We start from the raw sequence: 21425 nt of genomic DNA, 5'->3' as shown, positions 1-21425 counted from the left end.
AAAAAAAAAAAAAAAAAAAAAAGATTTGGGATTGATGGTATTTTTTTTAAAGATTCTTATTTATTTTTGTTTTATGAGTATATGTGTTTTGCCTGATGCTATGCATTTACATCACACGTGTGCAATGCTTGCAGAGGTCTAAAGAGGGCGCTAGATCTCCTGCAAGTGGAGTTACCTGTGAGTAGCCATGTGGGTTCTGGGAACTGAGTGTGGGGCCTGTGTAAGAGCAGCTAGTGCTCTTAACCTGTAAACCATCACTTCAGCCCCTTCTATGATAGTTTTAAGATTTCATATACAAGCTGAATGTTTTATTGGCACAATGCCAATAAAGTCAACATTAGGAGGAGGATCCTGAGTTTAAGTCCAGGATGGACTGCACTGTGAGATTCTACTTCAAAACAAAACAAAAACAAAAACCCACATACACATAAGTCATAAAGATAAAAGAACTGATATTCTACTTTTTTTTGTGACAAAGCAAGTATTCCTATAGCATTTTAAAATATGGAATCTTGTTTTGTTTTACTTTAATGTCAAGAAGAAAAACATACAATAAGTAAAAGATGAATAGATGCAATGCTTAAGTAAGACAGGATCTGTATTTGGAACGTGTTTTACTGTGTATAGCACTATAGCGTAACCATGAATATTTTGGGGGGCACAGAGATGTGGTAATTCTAAAGTGTATTACCACAGTGAAGCTTTAAAGCAGTCAAGCGAAGCCATCCAACCTGAGCACTGAGCTGTCTGAGCAACAAGGAACTGCTCACTGCTGCGCAGCGGTGCGCCTCCCTCAGCCACACCACGGGTTCACTAGCTCTAAATAAAGTGACGCTCTCCAGACACTTTTCCAAAATCTTAATCTTTCCTTAGCCTCAAATTCCACTCCTGCTGGGTTGATATCTCATGATTGCACTTTGGCATCTGCACACTCCGATGTCAGCTTCAGTTAACTTCCTTGGATAGAAAAGAGAACAGGTTTTCACTCTGTCAAGTGTCTGCAACTCTCCTTAACTTCCTCCATTAACAAATGACCTTTTTTTCCCCTAGGAAAACAATGAAGCACTAACGTGTACTTTCCCCACAGCTTCCTTGGTAACATAACATTATCTTTACATTATGAGTCAAAGTCATCAAGTGTTTAATTGGTAAACTAATTACCGCGCAAATAGATAAGAATTCTGGTCTAATACAAATGCCTTCTTACTTTGAGAGACACTCAAAATGCAAACAGCACGCAGAAAAATTTCAGAAAATGCATTCTAGAGCACGCTTGAATAGAAACAAAATTCATTATCCACTAATCTTGGAATCTTGAATTGTTATGTGTATTGTTATTTTGTAGAGAAATTCCTACAAAATCCACAAGTGTTGGGAGAGAGTGAGTAAAACTTGATTTTAACCATGAGGAAGAATATCACTAATAGTGACACAATGGTCAGAGTCACAGAAGGGATACAACTACACAATGTTGGCAGATATTTGTAATGTCAATGAATTTAGCACAGGACCATCAGTTACCACTTCTATATATGGTGCTCTGCTTTTCTGAAACTTCTCAAGATAGTGCTTGAGGATATCTGCCTACACTAGTTAATATTTCTTAAGCTGCTCTCCAGTGAGAAACTAATGAAATACCATTTAATTCATGCTAGTTTCCTTTCCCAAATACACCTAATAGTTTCATAGATTAACATGGATATCACAAACTGGCCTTAACACAAGGCCGTTAACAGTATATTGCTTAATGTTTCCACGGCATTTACTAGGTGCTAATATTGACATCTATCTAGTGTTGCAAGAAAAAAAAAAAAACTGCCAAGACTTGGGGGCTTAAAAAGTAACAATTTGTTTATTTCTCACTAGTCACTGATCTATCATTTGGAATTTTAAACCTGTATCCGGAAAGCAACCTGTTATAAGTTACTTCTGAACTCTGAAACCTCAGTGTCCTTCCTCCATGCTATGGAAAGGGAGAAGATGCTTTCTACTGGTGAGGCCCATCCAACATTGCCAGCACTCAAACAAACATGAACCGCAGACTCGCAGGAAATGAAACCTCATGTGTAAACTCAATACTTGTAGGAGAGACAAGAAGTGGGTTGGGGTTATAAAGTCCTCTGCAAGGGCAGACTCCATCCTCTCCATGACCTTCTACTGGGCACCCTCTCCCCGCTCCTGCTGTCCCCGAATTAGGAAGGAGACTGCACTGTTCTTATTGTCAAACACTTCTTTAATCTGCCACAGTCTTCTAAAAAGAAAATATACTTGGAGGGGCCAACAAAATAAATGAAATTCTGTGCTACTGAGGGATAAATTAGTATCTGGCTTTGACATATCATTGTACTTCCTTTTTCACCATTTTCAGTTGATTTTTAATGGCACTACATAGTATATTAAACAATATATATTCTAAAAGGTAATCAAATTAGTAACTTTCGTTTGATTGTTATTCCAAGTAGACACTGTGCAGCCTGCTTGACTCTCCCTCCCCGCACCCACAACATGGCTTTCCTGTGCTGCCTTATTGTCTCCTTTTCCTCCATTCTGTTCTACACAGTTCTCTGTGTTTTTGGCTCTGTGTTTCTCTCTCTCCTGTCATAGATATCTCTGTAGAAGTTTCTTAAAGTTATATTTTAAATTAGATCTATCTCTGAAGTTAAAAATATCCAAATTCTATTTGTTTTCTCTATAGGCCCACAAAACCCAAGCTACAGATTGGTAGCTTATAGATATTTCATTTTGAATTTTATTATTAATACCAGCAAGAAAATCCATAACAGTAAATTTTCTTTTCAGGCAAAGTCTTGCTCATATTTACCCAAGGCAGACTCTAACTTTTGATTTTCCTACCTCCACTTCCTGAATTTTGTAACTGCAAGTATGCACAACTAACTGGACTGGATAGTTGATAGTCAACTTGACTTAAGTTAGAGCTTATGGAAGAGGAATTCTCAATTGAGAAAATGCCTCCATAGGATTTGCCTGGACACAAGTCTGTGGTGCATTTTCTTAATTACTGATTGCTATGGGAGGGTCTAGCCCACTGTGGCACACGAGGCAGGTGGTTCTGGGGCCTATACACCAGCACTCCTCCATGGCTTCTATACCATGTTCTTGCCTCTAGGTTCCTGCTCTGACTTCTAGGCTCTGCCTGACTCTCTTCAGTGATGGACTAGGAAGTGGAAGCTGTAAACTGAAAAAACCTCTCCCTCCTCAAGTTGATTTTAGTCAGTCATTTTATCACAGTGATAGAAACCCTAAAATTGCCACTATGCTCAGCCTTTGGGTCCTCTGAAAAGCTGATGATCTGGCAACACTGTGTCCATCTTGTTTCCTGGGGTAGCAAGCACCCTTTGGAGGTTGTTACATGGTCATTTGCCTGTGTCAGTTTTCTCCTCCCATATGGGTTCTGGGAATTACACTCAGGTCTTCAGAAAAAAGCAGCAGACACCTCTAATGACACGCAGGAGGAGATACAGGGGAGTAGACAGAGTTGATTTTGGTTAAGTTATAATTACAACAAAGCACTCCCATTTGGTGGCCTCTAGCATTTAACACATGTGATCATATTAACTCTCTTAGCTCTGTAGAGTTGATACACTGGCACATCTTCACAAGCAGATACTGGGGAGTCAGGTGTGGTGGCAATTCCAGCCCTCGTGAAGCAGAGGCAAATATTAATGCATTTGAGGCCAGCCTGGACAAATTAGTGAGGATCTGACTCAATATAAAAGTAAAAAAGCTCTTGGAATGTAGTTCAGTCACATACTACTTGCTCAATACACATAGGGTTCTGGGTTTCAAAACCAAACACACTGTACTAAGACAGAACTAAAATGACACTTAAGATGACAGGGCTATTCAGACCCAGGCTCTGAGACTCTAGTGTCTAATAACTAGGTTACTGCCTAGTGGAAAGATACAGAATAAATATAGTAAGCAAAGTAATACATGGGATTACATACACATAAACAAAAGTAGAGATGGAGAAGTAGGAATGCTGGAGAGTGATGGGCAGAATTTCAAGTAAGCTTCAAAGGGCAGGCCTTACAGAGAAAGTGACAAGAGAGCTACAGGGCAAAATCAGGGAGGTGAGTTAAAGAAGTGCTTTTGAGTAAGGTAAAAAGCAACTAGAAAGGTTGAAAGGAGAAATATGTGACTTAGGTTTTGAGAAGCTTATTTTGACAACTATATTAATAACAGAACAACACATAGTAAGTATGAATACAGGGAGAACAGCAGGTAGGTAAGCAGGTAATATTTATGATGTGGATACATCATCTTCATTTATGTTTACTGCTGTATACCCATCTCCCAGACTGTGGCTGAGCATTACCAATACTCCATTACAAATAAAATTAATGAGATAAGAAAAAGCACAGTATAGAGGGCCAACAAGTAAAGATAAGAAAATACTGTAACCTTAAAAACTGTTAAACTTACATGTATTCATATGCTTATAAGTTTCTGTATCATCCAGTCTTAAAAGTTCTTGGTTCTGTGCACAGCTGCAAATTTCAAATGTTACACACTACCAGCATAACATCTTAGTTATACATTTAAAAAACATTTGTCAGATGCTTTTAATCCCAGCACTTGGGAGGCAGAGGCAGGCGTATCTCTGAGTTCAAGGACAGCCTGTTCTACAGAGATAGTTCCAGGATGGCTAGGGCTACATAGCGAATCCCTTTCTTGAAAAACAAACAAACAAACAAATGAACAAACAACATTTCATTTTATTCTACACTTGGGTTTTATTGATGGCTAGCTGTGGTTTTTGGGAAGAAGACTGGTCCAAAATATTTAGTAAGCTGTACTGCCAAAATAGATGTTCTGAGGTTTGAATCTGGTCTTTTTCTATTTTTTAGCTATGTTAACCTGGAAATTAATATACCTAGATACCATCTCTGAAATGTAAAATGGAAGCCTGGCAATGGTGCACAAATTTAATCCCAGCATTTGGAAGGCAGAGGCAGGTGGATATCTGAGTTTAAGGCCAGCCTGGTCTACAGAGTGAGTTCCAGAACAGCCAGGGCTACACAGAGAAACCCTGTTTCAAAAAAAATCAGAAAAAAAAAAAAGTAAAATGGAAACTATGTTCATAGGGCTACTGTGATGGTTATGAATTAGTGCTTAACTGTAATGCTGGAGAGTAGGAAATGGTCAACGTGTATTTACTTCATGAACACTGCCATCATCACCTCCATTCTTTCAGAACCATTTGCAGTAGGTAATTAATAAATTATTGTTACTGTTTTGCCATTAATCAGTAAAACAACAACAGATAGGGCTGGGCATGATCGCTCATGCTTTTAACCCCAGGACTCAGGTGGCAGACGCAGGAGGATCTCTGTGAGTTCAAGACAAGCCTGGTTTACAGAATGAGTTTCAGGAAAGCCAGGGACAGGCTTTTCAGCTAATTTCTTTGAGACAGCGTACTCACTGAACCCGGAACTCACCAATTCATGTAGAGTGGCTCTTTAGAAAGCTGGTGTCTCAGCTACTCTGTTAGGATTATGGCTATGAGCTGATACTTTTTATGTGTGTATGGTCTTCATGCTTGTGTGACAAGCATCTCACCTGCTGAGCTTCAACCCCAGGTTAGCTTGCTTAAATGCCACATTCCTATTCACTGTATAACTTCAGATTATTTCCCATTTTCTCATGTCGTCTTCACGCCTGCTTACCTCAGCACACAATCTACTCAACAGCAGTAGAAGCCATGTCTGTGGTACTACTGCAACCCACAACATCTACTACGGAGTTCTGTACAGGAAAAATGAAGATTCTGGTGAAGAAAAGTTGTCCACCAAGGTAGTTAAAGTGTCTTCATTATTAAATAAATTTGGTCCTTCAAATCTTGTTTGTGCTATTCATTTATTTAAAGTTTTGTTTTTTAGTCATAAAAAAAGAGAAGTAAGCCCTTGTTTTCATGACACTGGAATCCCTTACCGTGGTGCACAGGTCAGTTACAGTCTAACCAATAAGTATCTTTTCCGTCTGCCTCCACCTCCAGCAATGTCCCCAGTAGGTTTCTTATTTTCTTTGCCTATAATATTTACAAATTGCTCTTTGCTTGTTCTTCACCTCAGCCCTGCCTGTAGAACAATGCCCATGTATCTTTTGCCAGCACAAAGCTACCTAACAATTTCTTTATAGGGTTCCTTGGATCAGTGGGAATTAATGTATATTTACAGTGTATTGATTATGTATGGTCTAGGTAACTAATGTGGCAATTAGTTTTTACTGTATCACCAAAAGTGTATGTATTTCTCAAGGGCAGAACCTTATTTTTTCATCTTTATTGTCAACAGCAGGGATGTGGTAGCAGTTCTACTAAACTGTCAGGCAATACTATAGTTCTAGTAGCTTGTTTAGTTTTCTGAACCTTTGGCCATAATACACAAGAGCTGAAAAAATACTCTGCCGTGGGTTAGAGATAAAATGTCCTCCACAGGCTCATGTATTTGGATACTCGGTCCCCAGCTGGTGGCCAAATTGAGAAGGCATGGAACCTTTAGGAGAAAGAGCCTTGCTGGAGAAAGTGCATTGTTAAAGGAAGCCTTTTCATGTTTATAGCCCGACTGCATTTCCTGTTCATGCTCTGTTTCCTGAGTATAGCCTGTGACCAGCCTTCAGTTTCTGCCACCATGCTTTCCCCACCACCATGGGCCTACGGAACTATAAACCCAAATAAGCCCTTTCTCTCTAAGATTGCTTTTGTCAGGGTATTTGATCACAGCAATTAAAAAGTAACCAAGATATAACCCAAGTTTTTAAAAAAGGGCATCGGGGCTGGAGAGATGGCTCAGAGGTTAAGAGCATTAGTTGTTTTTCCAGAGGTCCAAGTTCAATTCCTAGCAACCAGAAAATAGCTCACAACCATCTATAAGGAGATCTGGTGCCCTCTTCTGGCATGCAGGTGTACAAACAGACAGAACACTGTATACATAATAAATACGTCTTTTTTTTTAAAAAAAGGGGGCATCAATTAAAATATATAAATCCAAGAAAATTAAAAAATTTTGTTAACTATCCACTAGAAAACACAATAATAGGTATCTTTTTAATTTGATGTAAATTACTCCATAATATTTTAAATCACTAGTTTAAATAGTGGACATAAACTAACTTTAAAAAATGGTAGTTCTGACTTAATTAAAATTTATAGTTTCTTAGGAGTAGTAGGGAAAAATGGAAGTCCTTCAAAACTTGAAAGAGAAAGTGAGACACAGAGGAGGTTGTGCTAAAAGAGAGGTATGCTGTTTTTTTCTTTCATCTTTCTAAAAATTTATTTACCTTTATTTTATGTGCACTGGTGTTTGGCATGCATGTATGTCTATGTGAGAATGTCGGATCTTGGCGTTATAGACAGCTGTGAGCTGTCATGTGGGTGCTGGAATTTGAACCCAGGTCCTCAGTGCCCTTAACCATTGAGCCATCTCTCCAGTCCCATTGTTAACTATCTTAAACAATGTCTTAGTTAGGGTTACTATTGTGATGAAACACCATGACCAAAACAACTTGGGAAGAAAGGGCTTATCTGGCTTGCACTTCTACATTATAGTCCATCATCATAGGAAGTCAGGACAGGAATTCAAACAATAGAAAACTGGAGGCAGGAGCTGCTGTAGAGGCCATGGAGAGGTGCTGCTTACTAGCTTGCTCCTCATGGCTTGCTCAGCCTGTTTTCTTATAGACCCAGGACCACCAGCCCGGTGTGATACCACCCACAATTGCTGAGCCCTCCCCCATCATTCACTAGCTAAGAAAATGCCCTACAGTCCTGCATATAGCCCATATTTATGGAGGCTTTTCTCCATTGAAGCTCCCTCCTCTCAGATGACTTTAGCTTGTGTCACGTTGACATGAAACTATCCAGCGTAAAGAACAAGGAAACAATGAAGGAGGAAAATAAAAGCAAGAACTAACTTTCCTTTCATTCTAACTTTCTGTGGTTCCAGAAGTTTATTTGCTGTAAGAGACATCCATCGTGTCCAGGTCAAGCTGGTGGACATTCTCACTCCCAGCGCTTTAGCTGCTAACTTTTAAAAAATATATTTGATTTTTACATCAGAAAAAATGATGCAAGAAGACCTTAAATCACACCCTCCTCCCTAACTTTTTTTGGCCAAAAATATAATCCTTTGAGATCTGTTATATATCTAGACTATGAAGTCTGAGATAAACAAAATTCTTTTCCTGCTTTGTAGTCTCTTACCAATTAAAACTGACTGATGAAATGTCTGTCCTCTATATAACTGTAAGATTTTTCTTGTAGAAATGATCTTAATACTATGATAGAAGGTTTATTTAGATTTCACAAGAATTACTTACAAAGTGTAATTTTACAGTAGGACAACTACTGTCCTTATTAACCAGAGCAAGGTCAGTATTCAAGCAGAAACACGAAGTATTTCATGTTCTTCTGAGCACTTAGTACATTTTTTGTTATACATATGTAGAAACTGTAGACTTATAAATAATATTATATAATAGTTACTGAAATTTTAACACTAATTAATCAGCATTTTCTGACCTTGTTCAAAGCTTAATGAAATATCCTTGCTGGATATGACCAGGAACATAGCTGGGAAGTGTGGGGCTAGGAGTGATGGTAATTCAACATTTCTAGGCAAAACTCCCAAAAGATTTGCATAAATGGTGACTCATTGTAAAGCACTATTAGAATGAAAACAACAACATCTGAGTTTTGTAATCACACACAGTCCTATCATGGGCAGGGAGTCCTTTGAAACAAACACTCTTCTGTCAAACCCACTGCAGTGGTTGGGCGTTGAAAGGTCAAGTATAGCAGAACTCATTACACACGGGCTCTCATCCCTATCGCCTTCCTCTGGACCTACTCTTCACACTATGTTATTAGGTAAAATGGACTTTTATAGGGGATAATAATACTTGACATGAAACACAGCAGACCTTAGCTCCCATTTTGGGAGGCAGACTGGGGCAGAATTACTGGTAAGGGCCTGGCAGCGGCAGGAAGGACAGCATGTAACAGAACTCAAGAAATTCTATGGCTTTCTATGCTTTCATGTTCACTTTCTGCTTCTCAGGTTGGCAGAGGCTTGTCCATAAAGGGTTATCAACAGATTTTCCTATTACACCATTTGAGTTTACTTGTAGTAAGCTCTTATGCAAATAATACTTAAGCAAAAAACATTTATTTACACACACACACATATTAGGATGTATATGCTAAAGTTAAAATTTAGGAAGAAAAACCTTCAAAATTATGAAGGAATATAAAATTTGTCTTCAAACTGAGAAATACACATGATATATATATTATATATATATGATATGTATATCATATATATATCATTCACATGCATACACACACACACACACACACACACACACACAAATGATATATGATCCTCCAAATCTCAGCTTTTCGCAGGCACTGTGTGTATGTGCCATAAAAAAAATTTAATTGCAAAACGAAGAGATCTAAAGATACTGATTAATACCATGGGTTTCAGTGAAAGAAGCAGATACAGAAGAACATACATTGCTAAAGCACTTACTGGCCGGGTAGTCGGGTGAAGTGTGTAATTTCCAGGTTGAGTGAGACTCTGGTGAAGATACCTGGTTTTGTTATCTAGTCTCAAAAACCAGAGTAGACACGTATGCACATGCACCACATACATATGTGCATGGATACACACAAGAACAGATCCATGACTTCACTCATAGGAAATGCCTCCGAAGAGCAGGCTAAATAGAAAGCAGATTCTTTGCTGTCGGGGAGTGGGCATGAGGTCTCTTGTTGGAGTGACAGAAGACTTCTAACACTCGATGGCAGCTAGCAAGTAGTCTGTCCCCTGCCCTCATTATGTCAGTCTATACAGAGCAGTAACTTCACTGTCTGGTCAAGGAGTTAACTACCAGAGGCCGCACACTCTGAACTCGCTGGGATAACAATCGCCATCTGTACTACACAAGCACAAGGCACAGAGCGACAGGTAACTTATTTATGCTAATAAAACACTGCCACTTGTAAACTTACCAAATTAAATCAGGGCACACTGGCCTATATCAAAGAACTAGGCAAGTGGTTTTATAAAAAAACAAAACAAAACAAAAAAAAACCCCAACCAAACAAACAAAAAAACACTAGCCCAATGACTAATTCAATCCTTCAACTGAAATACACGAGAAGAGAGACATCTCTGGTACACACCAGAAAGGTCTGTGTACCATAGCAATCTTAGGTGTATTTTTCCATAATTTTACAGTTCTTTCATTTCTTGCTATATTTTTTTGGCTTATATATTCTAAAAGAACATAAACAACCATACATGAAGTCACCATGGCCTCTGCCTTGGAGATCACCAAATGATAGCCTCTCTCTGTTCCTATGGCTTTAGTTTAAAAAGAAAAAGGCCTGATAGGTAAACTGTCAGTATGTGCTGCCTTATAATGTTTCTTTCAAAGAAAACAACTGTTTAGAGAAAATGAAAAAAGAGATTTCACACTTTTCTATAATATTTGGATTTTATTTTTAAAAGTGTTTACATTCATTTATTTGGTTGGTGTGTGTTCACATGTGTATATGTGTGTGCATGCGTGTGTGTAAGGGTGCATGCATGGAAGTCAAAGGACAACTTGTAGGTGTTGGCTCTCTCCTTCGACCATGTAGGTGCCAAGGTTTGGACTCAGGTCATTGGGCTTGGTGACAACTGGCTTTTACAACTGAACTATCTCAAAAGCTCCCCTATTTGAATGCTCTAACCATGTTATTTAAGAAAATGCTGATGGCTTGGTGGTGTTGTAGACCAGACTAATTTTTTTAAGTCACTACTGTATCCGTAAGACTATTAAGTTTCTTGAGGCTATGCTAATGTACTATCAATAGTGTAGCTCATACATTGTCTGGTATAGTAATTTTATATGTTGAGGTACTCAAGAAAGTTTTTTTTAAGGAATAATTTTTGTTGTTTTTTTCGAGATAGGGTTTCTCTGTATAGCTTTGGCTGTACTGGAACTTGCTTTGTAGACTAGGCTAGCCTCAAACTCATGGAGATCCACCTGTCTGTTGCCTCCTGAGTGCTGGGATTAAAGGAGTAATTTTTTAAATGATTGTTTTATTTCTATTCTATGTGCATTGGTGTTTTGCCTGTATGTATGCCTGTGTGAAGGTGTCAAATTCCCAGGAAGTAAAGTTACAGAGAGATGTGAGCTGCCATTTGGGAACTAGGAATCAAACCTAGGTCCTGTGAAGAGCAGCCAGTGCACTTAACTACCGTGCTACCTCTCGAGTAAAAAAGTATTTATTAAAATATTTAAAAAACAGGAAGAAAGACTCTACCTAGCAGTGTACCAAAGCAGATACTAAGGCTCATAACAGATGCCTAAGACCTGTTACAAGGCCAAACTAGTCTAGATCCCAGCACAGAGATGAGAGTCCCACTCCTAGCTATGGAGTTGACAAATGCTAGCTTTTGCATTTGGAGAGAGAGAGACAGTTTTAAGGAGAGGGAGAGACAGTTTTAAGAATGTGGCCGCGCTCATGTGGAAGACCATATATCCAAGGATATTGGGGCACTAAAAATTGGCTTTGTTTTTTGAAGGTCACAAAGTTGGGTAGATCAAGGAAGAGTTGAGGAGTAAATATGAACAAACATGCTAATAAGAATTTAAATTAAAAAATATCAGTCAGCTGAGTCTATTCCCTAAGGCAATGGTAAGCAAGTCCAAGAGTTTACAGTGGCTGGGAAATATGACGGCTCACAGCAATTTGTGGCTAGGCTAAAGCAATTTACATCTACTTTCTGAATTGAGAAATCTGTTATACACTAGAAATAACTTCCAAAAGATGCATATTTAGAAAATATCCAACAATCTGTGTGATTCACCTTCCTTGACCATGGTGAATTCTTCCTTCTAAATTCCTATTTGTTTGCCCTGCTTTGTGATCCTAGAAATGCATCTTACAAACATCTTTCCTTGTAAGTGGGAATAATGTCAAGGGCTATTAACAGAGACGCTAAGGGGCAATCCAATAGAAGCAGATTCATGCTCTGCTTCTGGAGACTGTCTTCTTTTTTTGCTTCTGAGTATAGGACACTCAGAAGAGCTCACGCTCATGAAGTTTCAGTAGTGTTCTGGAGAATGGCTACCCATGAAGCTTCAATGATACCTCAGAAGACAAGGGGCATTCTAGTAGATAGAAATCCAAAAAAGTCTTGCCAGCACTCTGGAAGGTAGTTTCCAGTTGCCTGCTTGCTGGTTGCATCTTACTCTGCCAGTGGCCACAGCAATACTTCCCTGACAGTCTCGGGAGAGGCCCTCTTCAAAGTCTACTTCTTTCTTGGGTATTCAGACTTAACCTAAGAGTTAGTAGCTTCTCTGCCTTATATTCTATTCCTGCATATTTTAGAATTCACTGTATTTTAGTAGATAATTATTAATAGTTCTTTGCATTAAAATGCCTTGAGCCTTATAAGGCATGGTAGTGCACATCTTTTATATTAGCTCTTGATAGGCAGAAGCAGGCAGATCTCATGAGTTTGAAGCCAGCCTGGTCTACATATCTAGTCCCAGGTCAGACAAGGCTACACAGACCTTGCCTCAACTACCCCCCCTACCCCAAACAAAACCAAAACCACACAACTTTCCCTGTTCAAATGACTGATACAAACTCTAATTTCTACTGGAACTTTGAATCAACTAACACTAAAACCAAAGTAAATCCATAAATGTAACCCAAAGTGTAAGTTTTTATTATTAAATCTGACAATTAAATTTAACATTAGCTGAACTTCTTAGCTTGTTGCCTCCTGAAGCTGACTGTGCAGATGGCTCAGTACTAAGTCATATGTTGCCATAGTCTTGTTCCTTATTTTAGGAAGAAGTACTAAATGAATTATTCAGCATGTGGATCTTAAAAAAAAAAGATAATAAAGAGGCATTGCTAGATTTGTTTGCTGTAAGAGCTAGGGTTGGCAAGATGGCTCAGTGGCTAAGAATGCTTGCCCCCAAGCCTTTGGATCTGAGTTCAACTCTCAAAACTGACATGGTGGAAGGACAGAGCACCAACCAGTGCAAGCTGTCCTCACATACCATGGCATGAGCCCACTTACTCGCTTACTCACCCCTAATCATACATGAGATGCAAAACAAACTGTCATAAAAAGCTAATATCTTATACGATGGCATAAACAGTAGTTATAATAAAGTATAGAATTATAAAATTCATTTTGAACAGTCTAAAAAATTGACAATAAATTCTATGTTCTGTCTCCATGGATATCATTCATTCACTAGGTGTCTACTAATAATGTCCTGGCTTTGTGGGGTTTACTTTCTATGACAGGGTGAACCTACCCATAACCTGATCTAGAATAGTTTCAGGTGAAGCTGGTTAGAAAGGGTGGAGTGCTGAACCTGAAGATGATGATGACTTAGTGTTTGATGCTGCACTTCCTATACATGGAATGTGATAAATGTTACAGTAAATATGATCATAGGTGTGTGCTTAGGTAAGGGGACAGATTCTCACAACACCATGAGAAATCAAATACAATACACATATGTAAATCATAACAAGTTTATGTATACACCAAATAAACTTACCCTATAGAAAGCACTGGTCAGAGGGAGTAATGCTGCAGCAATGTTATATTCTTCTAAACTTGAACAATCCTTAAAGGAAGCAAAGGCAAATGAACATCATTAGGATGTTTATCAGAATCACAAATGTATGACTACCAAGTTTGGGTTACACTGTCACGGTCCTATGAAATTGTTTCCTTTTATTTCAAGTTGTCACTAAGGCATAGCTGGGTAAACCCAGGGAAAAATATTGTTCCTGAAGCACATTCATTTAGAAACAAAGTATAAACACACAGGGAAGCATGCGACTTTTATGCTTTACTGGTGAGCAGCTACTTTTCTTTTAGAGTCTGTGTTAAAAGGTGTTTTAATATACAGAAGCTTTTAGAGAGGGACTATTTCCAGACAAGCTTTCTATATCTTTCTTATTGGGGTGTATTTTACAATTGATTACAAGTACTATTTTCTTTTTCAGTTTTATATAAAAAGATGAAACTCACTGAGTTGTTGAAGAACAGAATAAAAAACTCTTAATGGAAAGATAAACTGGTGCAGCTGCTGAGGAAAAGTGCGGTAGTTAAAACATATGTAAGTATGCATAGGTAATTACTTTATGTCCTAGCTTATTTACATTTCAATATGAACTCAAAGAACCAAAGGCAAGAACTAGTGCTAGTGATATGGCTTACTAATTAACAGAATGAGGTTTGGCTCCCAGCACCCACAAGGCAGCTCACAGCAATCTATAACTTTAGTTCCAGAGAATCCAACACCCAATTCTGACCTTTCCGGCCACTGCATGGATTTGGTGCACTTAGATACATGCAGGCAAAATACTCATACACATAAAATAAAAATAAGTAGGTCTTTTAGAAAAAAGATCTAATAGATAGCACTGGTATTTATTTATATACACACATATGTGACTATATATGGATGTGATATATACATACACATAATAGGATATTATTCTATATTAAGAAGGATGGTACCTCTGACACATGCTGTAACATGGATGAACCTTGGGGACATTGTAGCTGCTTGTAGAGTTACACTAACTACTCCAGTTCCATGGCTCCAGGGTACCTGAGGCCCTCTTTTGGTCTATGTGGGTATACATACATAGAAACTAGCAAAACACTCATTCATATAAAGTAAAAATGAATTTAAAAAAAGATACAGTTAAGAAGTGTTTAATAAAATAACAGTAGCAAAGAAAATAACTCCAGGAACTGGAAAACAGGAATACATGAAGTTTAGAAGTTTTTTTTTTATATAGAAAAGGAAATTATCAGCACAATGAACAGATGGTCTATAGAAAAGTAGAAAATTTTTGCCAGCTCTATTTCAGACAGGAGGTTCATATCTAGACCATATAGAGAACTGTAAAAATTAAGATACCAAAATCAAACTCTCAATCAATAAACAGAGCAAATATCAAAACAGTTTACAAAAGATGGTTAAGTTTTTTTTTTTTTCTTTCTTTCTTTTTTTAGGGCTGGAGAGATAGCTCAGCAGTTAAGAGCATTTAATTGCTCTTCCAGAGGTTCTGAGTTCAATTCCCAGCACCTCCACAGAAGCTTACAATCTAGCTGTTAGTTCCATGGGATCCAATGCCCTCTACTGGTGCGCAGACATACATGCAGATAAAACACATAAAGAAATCTTAAAAAACAAACAAAATGAAGTACTTTAAAAAGTATTCACGGGGCACGGTGGTAGCAGATTTCTGTGAGTTTGAGGCCATCCTGGTCTACAAAGTCCAGGAGAGACAAGGCTACTGTCTTGGAATAAAATTAAATAAAATTTAAAAAAGTATTTAACATCCATATCCCTCAGGGAAATGCAAATTAAAAGTTGAGCTTCCATTTCATCCCAGTGAGAATGGCTCTAACTGAGCCGTTTCATCCCAGTGAGGATGGCTCTCACTGAGCCGTTATTCGCTGTGAGAGGGTAAATTAGTACAACCACCATGGAAATCAGGGTAGAGGTTTCTCAAAACAAGACAAATAAATAGAACTACCATTGAAACCTAGCTACACTTACTACTCCTAGGCCTAGACTCCAAGTATTCCATACCCTACTCCAGGCACTTAGAAAAAACATGTTTATTGTTACTGTTTTCAATAGTAAGGAAAGGGAATCAGCCTAAAATGTTCAATCAATAAATGAATAGGCAACAAAACTACACACACACACACACACACACATTTTATTTGGCCGTAAAGAAAAATGAAATTGTGAAATTTCCAAGAATTTGAGACTGAAAAATATTAAGTGAGTAACACAGATGCAGAGAAATAAATACCACTGATTTGTTCTCTCTGATTTGTGGATCCAGTTTCATGTGTAGATACATACATATATATATATACATACAGAGATCATGAAATAAAAAGGCAAGGACACAAGGGCAGCCATGTTGTTTTATGCTGTCTCTATGAGGATCTGTGCTGGCTGTATAGATATTAAACTGTAATGAATCATCTTTGACTTTAGATTAAAAAGACTTTTAGCTATAAAAGAGGTAATTACTGGAATTATTTTAAGTAATGTCTCCCCTTCAGGCACACACATCAGGAGACAGGAAGGGAGGAGAGAGACAGTCAATGTGAACAGTAAAATCAGATGAAGGAAAGATGATTTTGGTGCTTGCTCTTCTGCTGTGAGCCTTAGCACCCACCCCATACAAACAGGAAGATGACTTTGGAGGCTAAGTCTGTGTTGGAATCAGGATTAGTTTTTTATTTTAAAATACAGTCAGGCCACAAAGAAAAACCCTATACCTTTTTCCCTCATGGTATCATGTAGGCCTCCATCATATAAAATAACATAGGAACATAGCAAAAACTGTTTATCTTTTCCTGCTTGACTATTCCTTCTACCCCCTTAGGACACAGCTATGTTCAAGAATGTCATCTATGTCCCAGCACATCTGAATTTCTTTAACAGAAATGCCTTGCATGTTTCTGAAGACTGTCATGAGGCCCAAGGCAATAAAGTTCAACAGACTTGAGCTGTAATCTTCTCCCAAGGAAATGGTTGGGATGCCAAGATGCCTTTTGACTTTGATTTCACAGCAGGGCTTCATTTGTAATGATGCTGTCCAAACTTTAAATGACAACAGCTGTGATATGAGGCTCTACATACTCATTTATAAAAATTTCCCACAAATTAAAAAATTAAAAAATGGGGGGATTTCAATCCATGACCAATTAGCAGAGACTCAGCAACCTTAAAACACTTAGATTACAAAGAGCTATTTATTATTTTGCAAAATGTTTACACATTGTAGTGAATGTCTAAAAACTGTGTGCCAGTCAAGCACTGATTGCAAAATATAAATATAAAATTCTTTTCAAATCACATTAGAGACATTAATTAGGCTGAAAGATGGAAAAATTCTAAAACAATAAGATTACAACTATTGACATAGCAATTGCATTCCAGAATAGTGCAGTTATCTATTGGGGGATCAATTCCCAAATACACATTATGGAGTTCTCTGTGCTTTGGCTACATAATAGCTTTGTAGTTATAAACATACCAGGCAATATATAAACTTGCAAGGACTCGAATACTTATACATGCTTTATGCTCAACTTTGCTATGTAATTTCCCTTTAATTTTCCTGCTACCATTGGAGAGTGAGCCTTGCAATCGTAATTGACATTCATCCTAAAGTACTTAGAACTTTTAACTTGCATACCTTTGAACTGTTTTGGCCAACATTATTATTTAATAAAACCTTGAAATCTCTTGAAACTATTATATTTAAACATAAAAAGTGAGACTGAAAGCTACTGTTTGCACACTAGGTAGCTTTAAAAATGAAATATAAAGTAGCTATGAATTGTCCAATGTATTGAAAATAATCGCATCTTCTACACAGAGACTAAAACTAAAATCACCTCTTTATATCACAATACTCTCCTGGTCAGAGCGCTCTGTTCTGCCAGGCTTGTAAATCATGGCAGCATCACGAGGTGATGTGGACCCATCTCAACAACCATGTGAGCACCGCAGCCCCTGCCATGAGCTCCAGCCCTAGGGAGTCAGCTTTATTCACATCTATTACACACTGTACTCATTCCTATCATAGCAACTTCCCCAGGAAAAGGATTCATTATTTGCTTTGTCATCTATACACTCCACCCTCAACCCTGTAACACTTTTATGTAACTATCCTTACAGCTCTTGAAGTACAATGTTAAGAAAAAAAGCTGGCAAAATGCTTTTCACTATAGTTTCAGCTTCATTCATTCACACACACATTCACACACAAAGACACACTTAAGTGGTGTTTATGTATGTATCATGTGTACTGTGATGTACATGTGACATTAACGGACAGCTTTGTGGAACTGGTTCTCACCTCTGCTTGTGTGGAATCCAGATATAACATCCAAGTCATCAGGCTTAAGTGGCAGGCATCTTTACCCTCTGAGCCATCTCACTGAACCTTGGTTATATTTAATGCTAAATAAACTTATAAAACCATACGGGTATGTCACAGTTTTACATATACTTATATGCACTCTGATACTCATTAGAGACATATGAATGCTAGTTTTAAATTCTTGGAGTGAAGGATCAAGTCTGTTTTGCTCTTAGTTGCTTGGAAAATAGGACATGGAAATAATAGCTAATATCTACTAAGTGTAAATAGGTATCACATATGGTCTAATTCTAAACTTATTTCATCTAGTATTGATAATATTTCTATTTGATATTTGCTGTAATTATGTCCACTTTGGTGGTGAAAGAATGGAACCTCTAAAGATTACTTGCTGAGATTTACACAGCTACCAATGGCAGAGCTGAGACTTGAGTCTAAGTAGTCCTATCTTAGTAATCTGTGTTCTTATATTCTCTTGTTTCTCGAATACAGTCAGATATTGAAATGAATCTTTAAAATGGCATTTGTGAACATATACAATCCAGGTAGAAGAAGAAACATTCCAGTAAATTGCAAGTCTGCTCAAGAAAGCTTGAAATTACATCATATCTATGAAACAATAACTAAAAATTAAAATACAAATGGATGGTTAGAAACTAATCTATTGTCTTATGACTTTCTTTTAATCTCAATATTGAGGAATTCAAAAATAAAAACTACAGATAATAAAATCAAAGCCTCTAAAATACAAAGAATCCAAAAGTAGAGAACAGAGAAAGTACATGGGAGGAAGTAAAAGAGGTGCTGGGGCAAACACCAGTGATGATATACAGATAGCCCAGTGAGTGATGCAGAGCAAATGAAAAGACCTGCCCCAAAATGTGTCTTGGTGAAATTTCATTACACCAAGGATAAAACACTAAATCAGTTATAGAAGTTGGTAAAACAAAACAAAAAACCAAAAATGTACTGTCTACAACTCAGAAGAATCAAATTTCTAAAAAATTCAAAAGTGTTGGATGATAGAAAATCATAACAATTGATAAGCATTCTTCCCGTGAAATGAGCTAATGCAAGACAAGTTAAAGTATTTAAATGCAGGTTGACTGAGAGCAGCTCTACACAGGTTCACTGGTCCCAAGGAACTGGGGCCAGGAAAGCTGCCATACAGGGAAAGACAGAAAAGCCGGGGGTGGGCTGGGGTGTGGAGTGTGTCAGCAGAGACAGAGAGACAGAGGGAAGAAAAGCAGGGAAAAAGGAAGGAAGGAAGGAAGGGAGGGAGGGAGGGAGGAAGGAAGGAGGGGACAGAAGGGATGGAAGGAAGGAAGGAGGGCGAGAGAAAGAGAGAAAGAGGGACACAAAAATGTCTGGTATATATAGTGAAGACCCTGATGGGAAGCACCCCCCCCCCAACCTCCCAGGGCTGGAGAGGTTAGGGTCGAGGGCAGGGTATGCCAGCCATGCACTGCAGCAGGCAGGGATCTAGAGATGCTGTGAGAGGTCAGGTCTGCCTAGGTTCAAAGGGCACCTCACCCGATTGTCCCAGGTCTGAAGCCCAACAGCAATGTTTTCAGAGTTCTGAGGAAATTTATTTAATATTTTGAAACAACATCCTGTGATATTAATTTTTTTTTGTTAAATAGTTCTTTTAGTGTAGGTAGAAATCCATGCAACCATCAGAGTTAGAGAACGGCTCCATCAGACTCCAAGTTTCTTGCTGCTGTCTTTTCATACTCTTTTTACTTCCACTTCTAATCCTAGATGTAGAGGGATTTTAATCCAGCAACATTTCTACCCTGTCAAGAAATCACATCCAAAGACCTAGATCTGTGGGATCCAGCTAGAATACAGACATGCCCTTAGTACACACTGTTAATCCCTCTGGCTGGAATCTAGTATACATCTTTAATCCCAAACAATGGGGATTGAAGCGCAGGCAAAGTGATGGATCAAAGAAAGATTTGACAAAATCAGTCAGCGATAGGATACACCCAACTCTCAGAGAATAGACAGGAAAGAGAAGCTATTTAAAGAGAAGCAGCATAGAGAGGGTTTCTGGAGACAGTAGAGTTTTGGCGTATAGTACAGTTTGGTGCAGTTCCGTTGTGTGCAGCAGAGTTTATGTAGTTCAGTTTGTAGAGTTCAGAGGTAGTTTTTCCAAGCAGACCAATGCAGTGAGAAGCAGAGAGAAGCCAGTCTGAATCAGTCATCCTGGAGTTTGAGCCTGAATGGCTGAGTTGAACCAGCCAGCCAGCGTTCAGAAAGAACTAGAAAGGGTGAGCTTATTCAGCATTAAGTCTCAGAGGCTGAAAACATTTTAAGCCTAGAGAATTAGATGGAAGCTGAAGCCTTCAAGGTCTGGGCTTACAGAAGAGGAGAGTGTATGGAGCCTAGAAGCTTCCAGGCCTACTTCTAGGGACAGATAGAAACATTCTGGGCTCAGCCCAAGCCATATATTCATGAAGCTTGGGTATGGCTCTCATCCCAATCAAAATAATATTTATACTAGGTAACTAACAGCTCTGTTTTTTTGGGGAGGTTATTTAAATGGTATTGTACAAACTATAACCTGTTGAAAGCAGCTTTCTTTCACTCAGACTCAGGATGGTACCATGGAATTCATCTACATGACAATATCTAACAGTTCATTCTAATTGCTAAGTAGCATTCCACAGCAGCAACATTAAACTACTACAGGACACAGGGCTGTTTTCAAGTTTGGACAATTATAAAGAGAGATGCTACAAACATTCACATATTTGGTTTTATATTAACATCAATCCTCTAGGGAAAATACTTGGGAATGAAACTGCTGGACCACATAATAAATGTATGCTTGACTCTATAAGAAACTGTCAAATTTGTCTGCTAAACTGGCTATACCATTTTATCCGAGACTTATTTTATCTCTGTATCCTTGCTAGAACTTAGTATTTACAGTACTTTTAATAGGTGCACAGAGGTTTCTCTGCAAGCTTTACAATTTATATTTCTCCAATGGCCAAAAATACCGAACATATTTTAACATGCTGTCTAACATCTATGATGCAGTATCTGTGATACCCATTTACAAAAAAATCAAGTGATTAATGTTTTATTTTTGAGTTGTAAAAATTCTTTTGTTCTGGATGTAAGTCCTTTATTAAACCTGTTTTGCCAATATTGTTCCCTGGTATGCTCTTTTTACTTTAAAAAGAAATTGTTTCTCTTTGTGTTTTTGCAAATGAGTATATGGGCATGTGTGTCACACGTGTCAAGGGAGGTCAGAGGACAACTTCGCCAGGTCAGTTCTCTCCTTCCAACTTCATGTGGGTTCTAGGGACCAATTCAAGCCAAAGATTTGCTGGGAAAATGCTTTTACCCACTGAGCCATCTCTCTATCTCTTTAATGTAATACACACACACACACACACACACACACACACACACACACACACACACA

The 21425-nt window shown here is 38.2% G+C and overlaps 1 protein-coding gene across 3 annotated transcripts in view; it reads right to left on the bottom strand.

Moving 5' to 3' along the window:
- Sbf2 (SET binding factor 2) overlaps positions 1-21425 on the bottom strand; it is a 335395-nt gene that overhangs the window by 101580 nt on the left and 212390 nt on the right. For all 3 annotated transcript variants that reach the window (XM_055627308.1, XM_055627306.1, XM_055627307.1), the window contains one exon: positions 13606-13674. In XM_055627308.1, coding sequence (XP_055483283.1) covers positions 13606-13674 — 69 coding nt within the window. The remainder of the gene's footprint in view (positions 1-13605; positions 13675-21425) is intronic.

This window comes from Psammomys obesus, unplaced genomic scaffold (assembly GCF_907164565.1).
Source record: "Psammomys obesus unplaced genomic scaffold, mPsaObe1.curated_primary_1811, whole genome shotgun sequence".
In the NCBI taxonomy this organism is placed as follows: Eukaryota; Metazoa; Chordata; class Mammalia; order Rodentia; family Muridae; genus Psammomys; species Psammomys obesus.
This window is presented reverse-complemented; position numbering and strand designations above follow the sequence as displayed.